At 42.4% G+C, this 18,098-nt stretch overlaps 1 protein-coding gene across 6 annotated transcripts in view; it reads right to left on the minus strand.

The window, feature by feature from the left end:
* Positions 1–844: 844 nt before the first annotated feature.
* FARP2 (FERM, ARH/RhoGEF and pleckstrin domain protein 2) overlaps positions 845–18,098 on the minus strand; it is a 72,321-nt gene continuing 55,067 nt past the window's right edge. For 2 of the 6 annotated variants that reach the window (XM_068692280.1, XM_068692281.1), the window contains exons 14-27: positions 15,956–16,134; positions 15,262–15,351; positions 13,853–13,986; positions 12,998–13,079; positions 12,051–12,288; positions 11,132–11,262; positions 10,257–10,325; positions 9,832–9,921; positions 9,040–9,122; positions 7,275–7,393; positions 6,390–6,553; positions 4,107–4,214; positions 3,160–3,311; positions 845–1,990 (exon numbers count right to left, since the gene is read on the minus strand). In XM_068692280.1, coding sequence (XP_068548381.1) covers positions 1,900–1,990; positions 3,160–3,311; positions 4,107–4,214; positions 6,390–6,553; positions 7,275–7,393; positions 9,040–9,122; positions 9,832–9,921; positions 10,257–10,325; positions 11,132–11,262; positions 12,051–12,288; positions 12,998–13,079; positions 13,853–13,986; positions 15,262–15,351; positions 15,956–16,134 — 1,730 coding nt within the window. In that variant the 3' untranslated portion in view covers positions 845–1,899. Of the gene's footprint in view, positions 1,991–3,159; positions 3,312–4,106; positions 4,215–5,145; positions 5,286–6,389; positions 6,554–7,274; positions 7,394–9,039; positions 9,123–9,831; positions 9,922–10,256; positions 10,326–10,404; positions 10,664–11,131; positions 11,263–12,050; positions 12,289–12,997; positions 13,080–13,852; positions 13,987–15,261; positions 15,352–15,955; positions 16,135–18,098 lie in introns of those variants that run through there. The other 4 variants (XM_068692282.1, XM_068692283.1, XM_068692284.1 and 1 more) reach the window with 4 other exon arrangements.

An 18,098-nucleotide genomic window follows, 5' to 3' on the forward strand; every position in this document is an offset into this window, starting at 1 on the left:
CTGCTGGCAGGGAATGTATCTGTTCCTGCAGAGGTTCCCTGCAGTAGCCCAGCAAATGGTGCTAATTGCACAGGGATGCTCTCATTAAAGAGGAAAATGCTCCTGCTGAAAGACTTCAGGTGTTACCTTGACAGAGGCACAGTCAGCACCATCCAGGAAAACCACTGAAAGTAAAAACTCATTAATCAAGAGTGAAACCTCTTCTGTCAGGCCTGAGAAAAGCAATGCTTCTGTGGCCACGCTGTCCCCTCTCCCCAGAGCGTGGCCCTTGGCAGGGATAGTGAGCTCAGGAATAAGAGGCTGAGATAGGTTTGTATCAAGATGCTATTTACTTTCAACAGTCATTCAGCTGGATTATAACATATCTAGTCAATCCACATGTGTACACCTATGACAGTTATTTTTTTTAAAAAAGACACTAATAAATTAAGTACATATAACTTACAGGGACAATGGTCATTGTGACAGTGGTAGTGAAGAGTGGATCTACAGTCACCTGTCTTCCCTACAAGGCAAATGCCAAGTGAGCAGTCTGGAAAATTCCTCTTAAGCCTCCTACATGCAGTCTCAGACCACAACCCCTAACCAGCCTTGGAGAATGCACAGGTCGGCCTCTGTATGTCCCATTTTCACAGAGATCTCAGCAATCCTCCATCCTCACAACAAGCAACACTTTCTTTTGTCTTTCACTACACTACTTCCTTGTTCCTTTTTCTACTATGCAAATACTAAAATAAAAGCTCATCAAAACCATGTCCAACAGCAGTATATGGCATTTACCTTACTTCAGTCCATCGGTAGAAGCAAACAAATATGACAGCTTTACAAAAACAAACTGCAACCATTTCAGCTTTAATACAGAGATTTAATAGAGTCCTCACACACTAATTCTCCATCTAGAATCCAGTGACTTTTACACCTTCATTAGAAATGGAAGATGGATCCCACCCCATATTTAAAGGTATGAACAGGGATTTTCAAAAGTCTTTATGTAACAGAAGCACAAGCAACAGTGACTTTCAGAGAACCTTGTTCTCCTGTATTGCTTAAATGCCTTGAAAATATCACCCACATAAGGGTGACGAGTGTTTGCCATCCCATGCCTTAAGTAATGCCTACTACAGGATAAAAGAACTCTGGAGCTGTGATAAGAGAATAGCAAGTGACCCTCTCAGCATGCACCATAGCAGAGTTTGGAGAAAAAACCATGCACCCTACCTGTACCAACCCGCAATATACTGACATCTCAACAGCTGAGTTCATTCCTCCCCCTTCCCCTGGAAAATCATTGTCTTGGCAGCTTCCAAGTAGCAGAACTGTTCTCTAAGAGCTGCTGTTTCTGCTCCCAATGAACTCTTCAAGCTGTATGTATCTGTGGGTCCCCCGTTAGTCTAAGGCGAGTATGCCGGCAGGTTGATGTTAACAGCAGCAAGATTGGCTGTGCAGCCAGCCGCGAGCATCCAGGGAAGGGAACTGCTGGGAGCCACAGCAAGCCTGACACCAGCACTGTGAGCTGGTCACACCACTGACAGCCACTGGTTTCCTCCCACACGTGCCGATCATCCAGTCAAAACGTAAAAACAAATTGGTGTTTGCCTTCAGGGCAGGCAAGGGTGTTACTGTACAGGTACAACTGGACCAATATGCCTTCCACAATGTGTGCACACCAAAGCTCTGCGGTTGTTAGGTTCTCTCTAAGTGGGTTCAACTGGAGCAGACCTGAGCCTCTCCCATACCCTTCAGAGTGGATGTGATCCCTGTCTGCAACTCCCTAGCTCCCCTGTTCCATACCAGGTGGAAATGAGCTTCCTGGTTCTTTGCTTTCTCAACTCCAGAGACTCCTGTTTCCACCCGCATCTTTTCCTGATGTTTATGGCAGAGATCCAGCTCTGCCCCGCTTCAGTCTGAGTGACTATCCTTCTTGTCCTGGGGAAGCAAGAGACTTGACCTTGCAGGAGAGCTGGTTGCCCTCTTGATCACCTCCATCCACCTGGCAAGAAAGGAGTTACAGGGCATTAGAAGTGCTTAGCCCCTCCCTCACCGACACAATCTCATGCTTTTGTTGTGAGTAGGATTACTTTTACCAAACCTCATGAAACATCTGTTTCCCACCACAGAGTTGTGGCAAATACACTGCAGAACATGGCTGCCTGTTCAAGGAACAGCTCTACAATGCTTTGAGCTCCCAAGAGCTTTTATTAGAGCAAATCATGTTCTCTTATAACTGTACAGGAAGTGTTTATCTGAGGAGGACGAGCTACCAACATTTTTCTTAGTGGTATGGATTGTTTTTCTTACAATCAGCTAGGTTACAGACTTGCTCATATGGCATGAAACAAAGCAACGATGAAGGAAACAATACAAACAGCAACTGTGAATTACATTTTTTCCTCTTGAAATTACTCTATGAAACCAGTGGATTAAAGAACACAACTCTGCTGTCTCAGGTAACTGATATGTATGCTGCTCACAAGTGTGTGATGCTCTTCCCAAGGAAGGGGGAAGTACATGGTGTTTTCTCTTTCTGACTAAAAGCACACTCAAACAAACAAGCATAAACCTCAAGAAATACCCTGCAAGGCAAAAAGCAACACAAGGGTTTTAAACAGCTAACGTAATAGTGAAGTTTTGTATGTGATGGATTTTAAACACAGTTCACTTTGGACTGTATGTGTAAGCCCCTGAAAAGCTTTATTACAGAGAAAGCAGTAAACTGAAAAGCACCACAGCACTCACTGCTCTCAGCCTTGTGTTATAACTTCTGTTTCTTTAGAGACTGAGAGGAGGAAAAAAAAAAAAGGTATTCTTACCAGAATTTTTAATGAACTATAAATCTGACTCCCTAGACCCAGTGGGGCTGAGCATCTCACAGCCCTTCCATCCATGTTGCTCCCCAGCCTCAAGAAAGCTTCAGACTGGAGAGAAAGCAGAGCCAACAGCTCTAGGTGTAACCACCAGCCTTCCCGTGCAAGGACAGGGGTTCTGGTTATGGGTACGAAGAGGAAGGAAACTTCATTACTGAGAATGTGCTGGGTGTTCGGTAAGGTCACTCAGACCAGGAAGTAGTTGGGAGTAAAGAGAGGGCTCTGCATTATCAACCAGTGAGTTAACAGCACGTTATATACTAAGAAATATATAGAGAAAAAAACATAAAATTACCTCTCAAAGGTGTATTTGCTCTCAGCCCTGAAGAAATACACGTGGGATTTGAACTGCAGCTTGAAGACATAATCCTTCTGAATGCCATCTGCCTCTACAGGGGAGCTGACTGCATAGCCAAGCAGCGGGAGACTGGCCAAGGGATAATCATCCTGGAAGAGCCAAACAGCACGGCCGTAATGCGAGACATCCCCTGCCACACAGCTCCCAACACTCTGCTGCGCTGTAGAGTTCAGGGGCTTTGTATTTTTGCTTAGGAGCAAATGGGAGGAGGAGCTGCCTCTATCTCTCATGAAGCCTGTGCTAGGTGGTAAGATTTCCCCCAGCTCCTCGCACTGTATTACAAGAGTTACTTGCTGCTCTTCCCCTGCTCTCCACTGCCTGCTGGGCTCTCCCTTTTCCCCTCCTCAGCAACTCTCTGGAATCCCAAGCACAGATCTAACTTGAAAGCTAAAATATCTTTCCCAAAAGAAGTACGCCCCCAAGAAGCCAGAAAAGAATAAACAGGTTTGGGGGTTAATAAAATGAAAAGGCAGGCATTGCACTGCAGCACAGCTCGTTACAAAACACAGGTGCTGAATACACCCTGACAGAGAAATTCCTGATGCCTGCGTAGCTGTTAACTGTGCTGCAGCCCCCAGGTGAGAGCAGGTAAGAGACAGAGACTGCCAGAAGGCTGCTAATTCCCTGACCTCCCTTAGTGGAAGCATCGTGAGACCTCTTTCCCCTCAAATATAAAAGGTGAGCACCATTAACACAAACTGAAATCTTGCTTACAAGCTGCAAGGAGGGCCTGCAGCCTTACAGAGCCTTGCTTCATTAATTACTACCTAGTCTTTCACTGGTTACTCTCCAAATCACAACGAGAAGGGCCTGTAGCTGAAAGCAAAAGATCTCCAGGGTCCCCGCACCACCCCAAACACCATCCCTCAGTTATGTTGGCTCACCTGGTGCGTTTTGTAGAAGAACAGGCAGAAGTTGGTGAAGACGACCCACAGTTTCTGCCACCCGTTGCTGTTTTTGAACTTCCTCAGCAAGTACCCAGAGAGCTGGTTCTAGCACAGAATGAAAAAGAAAACTGCCATGAAACCACAGATCCCTGTTTTTGGGAAAGATAAGTCAGCTGATGCAGTTAAAGAGCTTGAGGCTCTCGGATATAACTGTTTCTGCATAAAACAGCACTTGCTGCCATGTTTTGAAAGGCCTCCAGGATATTTCATATGGTAACTGAATGTATCTTCAGATCACCAATTCTAGGAAACAACCCTGCTCTGTTCACATGCAAGTGACGAGCAAACTAGCAATCTCTCTCCCCTGATATGAAGTTACTTGATGTTGAACTGCTCACTGGATCTCAGTGTCACATCAGGCAGCACATGGCAGAGTGCCACGCAGACTCTGCTGTCCAGCCCCCACTGTCCTCTGCACTCTATGGCCAGGGAAACAGCGAGAGCCACAAGGGCGTTCATCCCTTTAGTCACTTTTTTTTTTTTCATGCAAAAAAAAAAATAAGTACAAGACACTGCGTGAGAAAGAAAATAAAGCAGCAGAGGAAACAAAGGCTGGTGATGGAAGCCAGAGCTGTGGACAGGAAGGCAGCAGCTAGCTAAGCCAAGCCCCACGTGAAAAGCAGGCTGCAGGGAAGTGCTGTGCTAGTTAAATGTTGCCATCCTGGAGGCAGTCACCCAACATTTGGCCAGGGGGGGTAAGGAAACCTACAGCATGGAATGAAAGCAAATGGATTTTAAAATTAGAGAAAGACAGCACACAGCAGAATTACACAGAGAACCACTCTGAGAAGCAGAAATAGAAGGAAATCCTGTACCAATGAGGCAACATTGCAACTCCTCTGCTGGATAACTGGGGCATCCTCGTGCTAGCACAACACACGGGTTCAACTAAGCAATTATGGAGTGAGACGTTGCACATTTTACTTGGCATCCCATGGCTCCTCCCACCAGCGCAGAACTTGAGAGGCATTTTTACCTGGATCATGCACAGGTAATCAGACAGGGATAGGCTCTGGTTCCGGTACCAACAAACATGGGTGATTGTGTTGGGCCGTTGGGCCTGGCCCAGCAAATAGCGAGGAGGAAGCTCTGGAGAAACAGCAAGAGAGCAGAAAACTGAGCAGAGAAAAGGGGGAGAGAAAGAGAAAAACAGACCATTAGGATAAGAAAAGTGACGCCTGTTAAAGGAAAATGGATCGTGGAAAAAAATGATGGTGTTAGAACACAAAACAGAACGATGTGAGAGGATGCTGCAGGAATTCACAGGTTTAATCCCAGAGCCTGTGGGGCAGGTATTGTTATAGGGATACAGAACAGTGAGAAGGTGCTTCTCCCAAGGGTATCATCAAGGAAAGGAAGGCTTCTTCCCTCCAATAGAAACCACCACCTTTGCTGGTTGTAATGCCCAACTTCTGGACCCTAAGCCTGTAATCCATAAGAGCTCCCTTACTGAGCTACTAGTACATACACACACCATGGAAACGCAGAAGCCTCACTGCCCAACTTAAATACTTCCACTAAACAAAAAAATACCTTAACTGCAGGGCAAGGGAAGCACAAAATACACAATACATTGTCTTATTGCTGTTTGGCTAGTGAGTAACCTCCTTTTTCTCTTCTTGGTACTTAGGGTATCTCCCACTTCTGGAAATCTTCCAAGTATGCCAGCCTCCAGGAAGGTTTCCTAGCCAATTAAACCCGCTGAACTGCCTCCTAATGTTAAACTGAGATGCCAGTGCAAGCAGCACGCAGAACAGACATCTGTCTCAAAACGTGCAGGACTCAGAAACAAAACGTGCCATCAGTGCTGCCCCAAGCCACGCCAAGGGTCAGACCCAGCAGAACAGCAGCGCAGCAAACACATAATAAAGCTCTGTTCAGCCTAACCCAATACCGGTCTAAACTCCCCCTGCAAGGCTCATTAAACCCAAATGAATCATTCAGGCCTCGGATATCGTGGTTTCCTATGAAATTTCCCTCCTTCAGCACATTTTCTGAAACAAAGGCCTGCTGCAGGGACAGCGCGGTGCACGTGCTTGGCGGACACGCAGACATGCACGAAGGTGAGCAAACATGCAGCGGCCTTCTCATCACCCATGCGCTCCCGCAGACAGCAGAAGTGCTTCAATGGCAAAATGGAGCATGTAGTGGAGGATGAGCAGAGGCTGAGCGAGCCAAGACGGACAGAGGAAGACGTGAGAGCTGCGCCCTGCGGGGTACCTCAACAGCCACACTGTGGTCAGTCATGGAGACGCTGGTGTTGCGGTACCAGCACACGTGCATGGTTGTGTTGGCACGGTGATGGCTCTGCCTGTCCAAGGAGCTACGAGAAGAGTGTATGTCATCTTCGGACTCCTGTTCTAGAGAGACCTCATCAGAGGATCCTGGGGGAGGAGAATTCAGCAGCGGTTTAAGAAAACTGTGCAATACAAAGAGCAAGAGGAACAGGGATTCCTGTAAAAAAAACAACTGTCTTTCCTCTTGCAATGGCCCATTTTTAAAACACATCAATCTGAATGTTACCCAACTCCTAAAAGTCACTCTGAACAGCTAATTTTGGCTTTCATTGCTCAGCTCTGCTTGGGGCAGCTGATTCAATGTTCTAGGGCAAGGGAGGAAAGATAAAAAAGCAACGAACAAAAACCCCACACTTCACCTTCAGCTGATCCTTAGTGAGGAACAGAAAGTGCTCTAGGAAGGGATACTACAAATTTCACCACATCCATGACACCAGAGATATGCACAAATAACGCTGGGCTATAAAACAAGTTGTTGAACTCCAAAGACACCACTGAATTTAAGGACAAGAAAACACAACCTGGTTAAACGGAGAAAGTATCTATAGAAGAGATGAGTAAGGACCTTACAAAATTAACAATTCTGCAGCTGGAGCATCTCTGCTGCAATTAGAGCTACCAGCAACATCAGTCAAGGACGACAAGCGTATTTACTTGTCGTATTTACTAAGACATAACAAGAGTACAAGAGCTCTCCAATACCATATGAACAATAAAATATTCCATTTATGTCATCAAATTTACAATAGGAAAAATGAGAAGGACTCGATGCCTGACACATTTCAAGAAGGCAAGAAACATCGCTTACTGTTGGAGCGATTGCATACGGAGTTGTCCAGAAGCATATCAGATTTCTCAGTAGATTTCTTGGCCATTTCAATTGCCATGTTAAGGTCTTCCATCCACTTTCCCATCTCCAAGCGGGTGCTGCAAGACAAACAGTGTGAATGGTGACCACCTCAGCCTGGAGCCATGGCAAAGTGCAAGATTCCTAAACAAAGGCAAAAGTCACTGTCCAATGAGCAGTCCCTTTCCATTAAAATAAAATCAGAAAATTCCTCCAGAACACCAACTTTTCAGACAGGAAGCTGACTTCACATAGCACTCACCACTACCTTCAAGCCTTGAAACAAGATTAAAATAACCATTTTAAAACTTGGGCTTCACAAGAAAGAGAATGAATAGGCAGCCAAAGGGCCATATAATATCCCCATGCAGACCTGCCAGAATAATTTCAATAATAGCTATTGTTCAAGACAAGGTTATTACCCAGCAGAGAAGCCTATGAATTTTACATTTAGTGCTCTAATTCAGTACTTTAGCGTACCCAACTCCAGCTGCCTTTTAGGGGACAAAGCCTTCTAAAGCTGATCCTGAGAGAACAGGTGTAGTAGATATCTTAAAGTACATTTCAGATAAAAAGGCAAAAAAAAAAGTACAATATTGAAGAATATCACTGAAATACAAGCATGTATGGTGTTTGGACGCCAAACACAAAGTGATAAACTAAAAAGGCAGCACAGTCTTAGTCAAATATTTTGCATACCTTGTCCTTTACAGCATGAATTGGTCAGGTTATCAAAAAGATCTATAAAATTCATACATCAGCATACCAAGATGAATTACGCTATCTTCAGATGGATTTACTTGTGGTCAAGCAGAGCAACTTGCCTGATTGACAGCTGAATTAAAGTCTAGGATTTGTGCATTATCTTATGTATTCCATTGTGAGCATTTACAAAACCATTGCACATAAGCAAAGCCTAATTCTACACGTTGCACTTCTAAATGTGCTATCAGTCCTCCTTGCCCACCTTTTTTAACCATTCAAAACACAGCAGTGTGAGTTACTGCAGAGACAGTTTTGGTGCAAAGGTGGTTTGGCATATTCTCTCCCTTACGTGGTGAACATCCTGAGTGCTGCCAACTAAATCCTGTCATTTCTGAGCATTCTCACACTTGGGAACTAGCACCAGCTGATGCAGAAACTGCTTCCCACAGAGACTGCTGGGTCCCAGTGGTGCTGCTCTCATCCTCCCCACCTCAGGCTTTTCTTGAGCTGTTGTAGCTGCACCTGCCTGATGCAGTAATTCCTCACACCAAGCTCGCTGCGTAAGTGACACTGACAAGAGATCAGTTCTCTCTCTCCAAGCAAGCCTTTACTTTTCTTCTCATCTCCCAGCTCCCTCTCCTCCTTGCATCAATTTGCATGTTCTGGATTTTAATTCTTTTTGGTATTCTAAAATATTCGTATGCTCACATTTCAGTTTGTCTTCTGCTTTACAGCAGTTGTTTAGAGGATGCCACTGGCAACTCAGCTAACTAGAAAACAACGCAATAGCAACATTATTGCTGCTGCTGTGTTTAATAATACACCGTTCTTTTAGATAAACTACTCCTTCCTAAAGCACAGTATTGATAAAGGAATTGTGAGGTGTCATGCATTTGTTCTGAAGTTATGTTTTCCAAAGGACACAAGAAACACTCCTATCTCTACACCAAATCATCAAACAATAACTCTTTGGAGAAGGTATCTCTCAAACCTACATGCAGTTGAGGACAATAAACGTTACCTTGCTGCCACTACTATGGTTTTTTGTGCTGAATAGATTGTGAAGCAGTGTGGGACAGCCCATTCATTCTCACTCTCCTCCACCTGCAGAAAAAGAAAAGGCTTTTCTCATCACCGTTCAGTGATTGGTAAAGACTAAAAATTCTTCTCTTTGGCTGGCTAGGAATTCGAGTCACGGTATGACTAAAACTCAGTTGCAGGAAATGCAAAAACAGCTGCTCTTTTATGACTAACACCTACTTTAAGTCTGTTTTTGCTCTCTATAAAAATCTTTATGGTGTATTTCTAGTGCCATATCTCTAGCTGCACAGCACAACATTCAACAGGGTGAAGAAAGGAGGATTCTGAGCAGGATTCAGCTTACTACTTACCGGTGGGTCAAGCACTATCAGCTGCATATCAAACACAAAAAGAACAATCCCATTAGAATATGGGGAGCAGGGACACAAGAGGATTGATTTTTTTGCCTAAGTATGTACACAGCAAAAAAAGAAAAAAATCCATATTCCCAGATAAGCTTCTTGGTGTGGCATGAAAATTAATGGTCAAACGTGCTCCAGCTTCTTTGCTAATGAGATAGAAGGAATAAACTTATCCATGTAGACAAATCTTTGTTTAGCACATAGGCTGAGGCACATGAAGGTCCAGCTCATGACCAGCAGTACCACAGCTGCTCCCACTAGCCTGAAAGGTGTTTTCTGGTTCAGCCATCACATCCCTGAAGCAATGCCTCAACCTGACTTAAAGCATCCCAGTGCATAAGGAAATGATTTTGCAATTTCACACTACTTACCAACATCCCATGCAGAGGAAGATGTCCATGAATTTTGAATTGATTTGTCCCTGTAACCCCTTTGCTTGTGTACAGTAACATATCTGAGAACTGAAAAACAGAGGAAGAATACAATCAATATTCTGCAAACAGCAGGTTGTAACAAGCATTTTTGACATTTTAAAAATCTGTTGTTTAAACATTATAGACACAGGGAAAACCACCATTTCATCACCACTTTGGCCTGCTTTCCTTAAAACAATACTATTGTTTATTTAGAGAGCACAGAGAGGACAATCACAGTCACCCTCTATAAGAAAACCTTCAGAGTAAAATTTTAGCTATGATTACTTATTTTCATCATAAACACACAAGAACACACTTTCCACAACAGCTTTATCTTGAAGACCTTGAGCAGTCAGCAGTAAAGCAAAAGTAGTACCCACCAGAAAGAACATCCGCTGCTGTAAACCCTTCTTTGTGAGCTTGTACAGGCAACCTTCGCGGATAAATTCCTGCAGAGGAAAAGTAAAAGTAAGGCAAAGCTTTATCTTTCCCAAACACAGAACTTTTATGGTTCTTTGTTTTCATCCCGGAGTGTACAGATGTTGATTGGTAGCCAGCAATGATCCCAAACAGATTTGTTAAACGCCAAATATCATTCCTTCTGTTTGGTAACATGAATCAGCTCCTTGCTGCAGCCAGCACTTAAATCAGCGAAGCAAGAGAAGGAAATCGAGCAGAGTTCCTGTTGGATTTCAGCAGTTCACCTATTGCACTTACATCCCAATGCAGTGATTGCCATCACATCCCAGAAGCATAAGCGATGCTCCTGTGCTTATGCTCAGTATATCTAGCAAAAACAAACAAACATAAAAACCAAGCAGGAACTAACCAAGCTCCCACAAAACCAGTCACCAATGTGGCTTTGTCCAGTGATGCTCCTCTCACCACTGCTGTTGCCATGTGGTCTCAGTCCACAAAGAGAGATTGCATCAGACACCCATAAGCAGAGTTGGCAGTGGACTTGTATCGAGTCCATGACATACTGCTTCCCAACCAAACACAGAGTGCCACATCCCAGCACACCCAGTTTCTGCCATATCGGAAACATGAAACTGTAGCCAGAGTAAGCAGAAGCATTTTTATGTATTTCCCTATGGTATCACCAAGGGCTAAATGTGACCTGCTATGAAGACAGTTATTATACGAAGCCTTTACAGGCACTCTGGTAGAGGTGGCTGCAGTAAATACATTGTTGAAATGGATTCCTTGGCAATAAAAACAAGAAAGGCTGTAGAAACTAAGCAAAGTTACTTACCCTCCCAGGTGCCGTGAGATTATCTATACCAATCAAGTCGTGCTGTAGCTCTGTCAGTTTCTGGAAATTCTCCAAGCGGATAAGACTGTGCTGTAGCTGAGAGGTCATCTCTGTGACTTCCTTCAGTGCATCTGTAGGGAAAACAGCACCAAATGGATCAGAATAGAGGAGACAAACTCAGGCCACAAATTTTAACCCTGGAAAAATGAATCTGAAATCAATAGCCAGATTTATTCTTGAGAAACATTTCATAGCTACATAGGGACAAAACAGATTAATTAGGAACTGCAAAGTGCTTCCTATGCTTCTGGAGATTATTTGGTATATGAGACTTAGCACAACTAAAAAGTAATTACCATATAGCCAAAAGTCAATTCCAAAATTAAGAACAACTATTTCTGCCAAAGATTACTTTATAAAAAATAAAATGAAATCTGCAAATGAAACAGTTTCTTTGAAAGTTCTCTCTTGCATTTTCCAAACTAACAGTTAAGGTAATTTTCTATCTGTTGCAGAAAAATTCAGAGCCCTGCACCAGAGCACAGCAGGAGACTGGCAAAGCCTCCTACTCAAAAATTTTAAAGAAGAACAAAATTAATTTTTAAACATAGCCTGAACATGTTTTGAACTAAGCTGCCTTCTGACAGTTTTCTGCTTGATGTATTCTACTTTTTTCTCAGATATTTAAATTAGAGAATTCACTTAGGAGTTGTGTTTTCAACAACCTACATCAAAACTTCTGTATATTTCTCGCAGTCATATATGAGATTAAGAGATCCTGAATGGAGAAAATAATAGTTTACATTGAGTGTGCAGACAGAAGTAATGCTTACTGTCTCCTGAAGGGTACCTGCAAAATTTGGTATGTACAGGGGAATGGGATTGTGCCTAGCACATATACAGCTGAGTGCTCACTCACTCCGGCAGTCTGCAAAGTCCCGGTGCTCTGCTGTGTAGTGCTTGCAAAGTCTCCCCAAGATCAGCTTGTAGTGCATTAGTCTCTGGATTGGTTTGAGCAAAAAAGTGTTGAGTGGCAGATAGCAAACTTTCTGCAGCTCAAACTCCTTATAAACCATTTCCAGCTTCTTTAGGCGTTTAGTTGCTTTCTCCAGTTCTGTCAGGACCTCATCATGCTTCTGCAAGTAACTTGTAAACTCCTGTTGAATCATAAAAATCTCAGATTAATGGAAAACAGTCTTCTACAGACTTCACAGTGAATAAGAAACAACTTTTCCCCTCTTTACTTCTGTCTCAGACCATGACTTTGTAATCCAAGACTGCATACACTGTCATAAATACTGACAAAAAGCAGCATTGACTACATTATATGTTTTAACCACTTTGTTAAAAAAGCAGTATTAAAATTAATATTTGCTTGATTGTCAACTGTTTGCTATGTATGTCAGCTGGGCTGATGTTTGCCTTTTATGAAAACTGCCGCTACTATCACCAGTTAATGCTTTTCCATTCCAAGACAATTATTGTTGATTACTGACTTCTTTCAAGTTAGGACAGGCAGAAGTGAGCTGAGGAATAATCGTTCCTCTACAGCAACACAAATGTGACTGTCCCACAAAGGTCCTCTAGGTCCTCCTAGTGAAGCTAATTTAACAATCTTTCCTTGTCTTACACTGAGTAGCCAAAAAACATATAGCCTTTCCTCAAGGTAAAATTAGGTGGTCAAATAAGCAGCAGTTGTATAAATCCTCGTTGTAAATATTATGTTTTATTTTTATTTAGCAACATTAATTGTTTGCAAGTCATTTCAAGATAAGTTAAAATCCTAAACCTTGAAGTATCATCCTTGACAACAGGACAAAAATGAATCAACAACGCTGAGATTCCATTATTTAAATCCTTAGCTACCTTTAGAGTACGCATATTCCTGAGCATGACATCTCCAATGCGTTGATAATCTCCTTTCATGTGAGCATTGGTTTTTCCTTCCCTGAAATGCATGTACAAAGATGAATTAAGAAAATGCAGTCCATGAGAGAGGAAGACATTTCCATTTCCTCCCTCCAATCCACCCTTTACTTCAAGACAGAATCTTTGAGAAAGGCTTCCCAAGTATCTGCATATTTAAGAACTACTTTTGTAAAGTTAAGGGAAGCAGTACTAATGTTAATCCTTCCTCTACCCATTTGTAGCTGCATTTCCTTTCCCTGCATTTCTTAGCATTTCCATTTCACTGCTTGGTTTGAAAATTTGGTACAGTAAATGTGGAAGCAACATGTAGTAACAAAAACAAATTCTGAATGGAAATTAGATTCTTTATATATTACATCTCAGGCCAGGAGAAGGTAATACATAGATTAAAGGATGCTCTTTAAAGTAAATTGTGCTGCAAGACTGAACTCTAATTATAAAAAGTATTTTCCAGATTTTCACCAGAGATTCATTAACTGGAAGATATTGAAAAAGCTCACACATTATCTTTTTGACCTTGCGTTCCTTCTCTTTTCTAAGGCTAGAGAAATAACAAGAAGTTATATTACAAAAACCTTGGTCTGGCACACAACTCATATGAATACAGGATAGCACCTACAAGACAGTGCTTGGAAATTTTACTTATTTATTTTTTAATTATAATGGATTAAAATATTTTCACTGACTCTAAGTAGAAGTACCAATTCAAATACAGACAAAGTACATTTTTGATGTGAGGACATAAAAGGTTCTCTCTGACCGTTGGCCATGCACTGCACTATTAATGCTTACCAGAGCGATAACCTTTGCTCAATTTCTTTCAGAAACCCTCGATGAAACTCATAAATTGGGTCTATGTTAGAGAAGAGTAATGTCATCAGGCCTTCTGGCATAGCATTCTCCTTGATGACTGCACTGCGAAACCACTGCAGGAAGAATCATAAATTACGTTTTTTTTCTCTGTTTAAGAAACGTACTCTATTTAAGGAATTTATCACCAGCATAAACATTTCTGCTTCTGCAGGGATGGGGGAAGGAGAAAGTGTAGGAACAAGGAAACAGCAGAAAGGAAGAAGAAACATTCAGGGAAGATCAGAGAAAGATGAAAAGATGTTATTCCTTTCCTTGCCAAACATTACAAATATGAGGCTTCTTGTTGTTTCCAGGCATAAGCATGTTTTTTAATGCAATGATGAAATGGTTGGTAATGACTCTGAGGCACAGCGAATTACAGAGTAACTGCCACAGATGATGTTTTATGTCTGCTTTTACTTCAAGGCAGAACCACAGCTCTTTCATAAAACTTGTAGCCATGTACAAGTTATTTAGCAGCTCAAGTTGTGTGTCACATATGGCCCTTTATTTTAAATCACTTTTAGTTCCCAGCTTTCTGTCAGGGATGGGAACATGACAGAAATCCTCTGAGGTACCATATGTTCCCCAGCCTTTTAGGAAAGTTCTGGGAAGTCTGTAGGAGGAACCTCAGTGAGATGATGCTCACTGAATTCTCACAAAACACAACTGACGATGTATGGCACAAAGAGCACAAACTTCTCTTTGATGAAATTAAAGCAATCATTTGTAGAAACACAGCAGCCACCTCATGTTCAAGTCTGGAATAAGTAGAGAAATAGCTCTTAAAGAGTTGGAAACAAAGCTGTCATCCAAGTCATCCAAAGCTGTCATCCAACTCAGTCAGCTACTCTGGTCTTTCTCGCCTCCTTAAAATGAGGAGGGGTAAAAAAAAAATAATAATAATTAAGAACTAAACCTCTCAAAACTCCATGGATCCTTAGTACTCTTTGAAATTGTCATCTACTCTCATAATACTAAGTTTCACAAGGAATCCCAAGGTGATGACAGCTAGATTATAAGCAGAGCTGACAGCAACAGCGAAGCTGAATACACAACATTTTTAGGCTATCCTGATGTACTCCGTGTTCAGAATTTTCTAAGAGAGATTTTGCCTAAACCACAGAAATTACAAGATGTAGCTATTCAAGCTAATGATAAAGAAGTCTAAAGACGATATCTGCTCTCCCACACAAGGGCCTATATAACAAGATCCTTGAGCTACATGGCTCAAGGATCACGTTTTATTGGAAGACCTTCTTCTGCTATCTGGAAGAAATTCCAAATTCTTCCAAATTAATTATTACAAATCTTAAGAAAAAGCATTAAAGAAAGCTAAAACCACTTACCACTGTAATAACTTCCAGGTCCTTTAAATATGTCCGTTCTGTAGCAAGAATCTCTTTCGCTATGAAGTATGCCTTGTCAGTTGGATAGCGCTGAAAGAATACAAAATGATCAAATGATATTGTGATGTGTGTGAATAGATATCGTGATACTGTGTGATTCTGTACTGTGTTGAGAATCATCTTGAACATTTCACTTCTTCTCAAGTGTCCTTTCAAATAGTTTCAGCACAAGGATGAACCCTTTTTACAATCTACCATACAGTTACAGCCCAAAATGTACCAAGTACACTGTTTTATACTAAATATGCATCAACTGTTTCCCAAAAATAGCTCATCTTGGGAAGCAGCATCTCATTTCCATTCCAAGGTAGAAAAGACAGGTTGTGAGAAGAGCTTCCTGCTGCTCTGGGGCCCTCTGCAGTGAGCTCCTGCTAAAACACCAGAAGGTCATACCAGCAACCAAAACAGAATCCACCAATACCAACAAGGCAGGGGGAGACCCCTGCCCTAACAATGAGGCTTGATTAAATCTTCAGCACTGAAGTTTTTAACATTAATAACCAAACACATTCATTTTCAAAAAAAAAAAAAAAAAATGCAATCAACATTCAGTGACCAGAAAGCATAACTCCTCACCTGAAATGATCATTTCACTCATCAAGTAAATAAATTCTCTGGAGCGTCATTATCTCACCTTACGTTTCATTTCGTCATCCTCTTCTATCCTGGCACCGCCAGCGTCACTGAGGACCGGACTCAGAAGAGGAGATGAACCCTGGCCAGCTGCATTCAAATTCACCTGAAACACTGTGTTCAAGCCCAGGGGACTCTTCAGCACAAGTGAGGAGAGCTGAGAATGGTCTGCTGGGAGGCCTAGAGGGGAAGAGAATGAGAAGATGGAGCGGAAAAAGAGAAAAATATTTTTGAAGATACTATATCTAAGACAATTACCCACTGTTAGCGTAAACCATAATTGCTATTTCAGAACATATATATGTGTATATATATATATGTATATATAAAAGGAACATACATCCAAATACTTAAGCATGTTTTTCAACGTAAACAGAGTTTTCTGTGCAAACCAGCTGTTATGTAGCTGTGCAGTATGGACAGATGCCTTCAGAACTACATTTATTGGTACAGATAAATTGCTTACAGTCTAGGAAGAAGTGCTCAAATCCCACTGGATTTTGTTGCGTAACAGGGTTCACAACATAAGATCATACTGCAAATAGCAAGAACACACCTTTTCATTCTTCTTTTTCTAAAATAAGAATTACTTTCGACCACAGCAAAATCTAGGATAAATCCTTGTGCTACTTCCCTCTCCAGAAAAAATCCAGAAGACAAAGCTAGTAAGAAATACATTCTGAATTCAGGGAATCTCCAAAACTGTATTCATGGGAGAGGAAAACAATTGTAGACAAAAAGGGACCACATGACAGATTTCATTCCTGGCTCTTCTGCTATGCGTACAAATGGAATAATCCACTGATCTCAGGAAACCAAATTTGCAGCACTACGTAAAATGAGCATTTTAACTGGATGGATACAACCCCGCACACAGCAAAGCATGTCTGAAAGCGGAGCAGCATGTGCTGCCTTGGTCTGGATTGGTAATTTTTTTTTTTTAATTTATGGACTCTTTAAAGATTTCCAAAACTTAAATAAGCCACCACTACAGTGAATTTAAAGCCCATTACTAGCAGGTAGCTGCTGTCCTCCATTTTGCAGACTTCCTAGACACAACATGCAGACCCCCATGGGGCCCTGCAGTGAGCACGACTGTTCAAAACCTGCTTTTTAGGACCAAATGAAGGTAACGGATACTCCAATTATTCACGCTAGAGCTATGACATTCCTACCTAAATTACCTTTTTTTTCCCCCCCCCCATGATAAACAGCCAAGCTTCATCAGATCAGACAACTAAGCAGGCACTTAGCACTTCAGTATCTCTCACTTCTACTGCACTGTTCAAACATTCAGTCACTCTTGCAACACTCCCTGGCGTTATTTTTTGCATTCCAGGCAGAAAGGAAGGGCTAAATCACCTGACCAAAGGCCAACAGAAAACAGACAGCAAAGCCAAAAACGTGAGCTGCACTATCAGCCCTGAGCCTCGAGCTGCACCTCCCCAGGCATCAGCCTGAGCAGTTCCCACAGGCATTTCTGAAATTTCCTTCAGTTTGGATTTTCTTGTCCTGACAACTGCTAACTCCTGTCCCCCAGGGAATTCACACAGAGAGCATGTTGACATCTCCTACACCTTCCTTCCGTATTATCACTCCCAAAGCAGATTCAACTTCGCACGACTTCTGCATGAGACCTTTGTATTAACCCTCACATTGGCTTCACTAGTCGTCCTCTTCCCGTTGCCAAACCAGTTAAAAATCGCCTCAAAAAATCTTTTCAGACACACACACCCCACGGCACACGTGCTGGGGGAGAAGTATGAGCTTTCTCGCTCCCAGCGGGCAGGAGCCAGCTGCTGCTCTTTGGCTCAGGAAGCAAAACCACTTAAATGCGCAGTTGCGGCATGACAGTGACGAGGAAGCTGAAGTGCGTAATTTTCACATTGACAAATGCAGGAAGCTAAACAGTGCTGCGCTCGGTCACCTGGAAGAGATTCAGCTGATTAAGGCTGCGGAGTTAACTATTAATACACTAGCCAAGCAAAGGCATTCTGGAGCGCACGTTGCTCCTGCCCGTGCATTTCCTTCATTCCAGCTACTTTTAATGTTAACACCGGGAAGCGACAACGTCTGACATTTGTTTCACCCACGCGGGGCCAAGAGGCTGTTGGAAGGCTGCTTTTCCGTGTCACGGACGGTGA

The sequence above is a fragment of the Anas acuta genome, chromosome 9, assembly GCF_963932015.1.
Source record: "Anas acuta chromosome 9, bAnaAcu1.1, whole genome shotgun sequence".
NCBI classification, from domain to species: domain Eukaryota; kingdom Metazoa; phylum Chordata; class Aves; order Anseriformes; family Anatidae; genus Anas; species Anas acuta.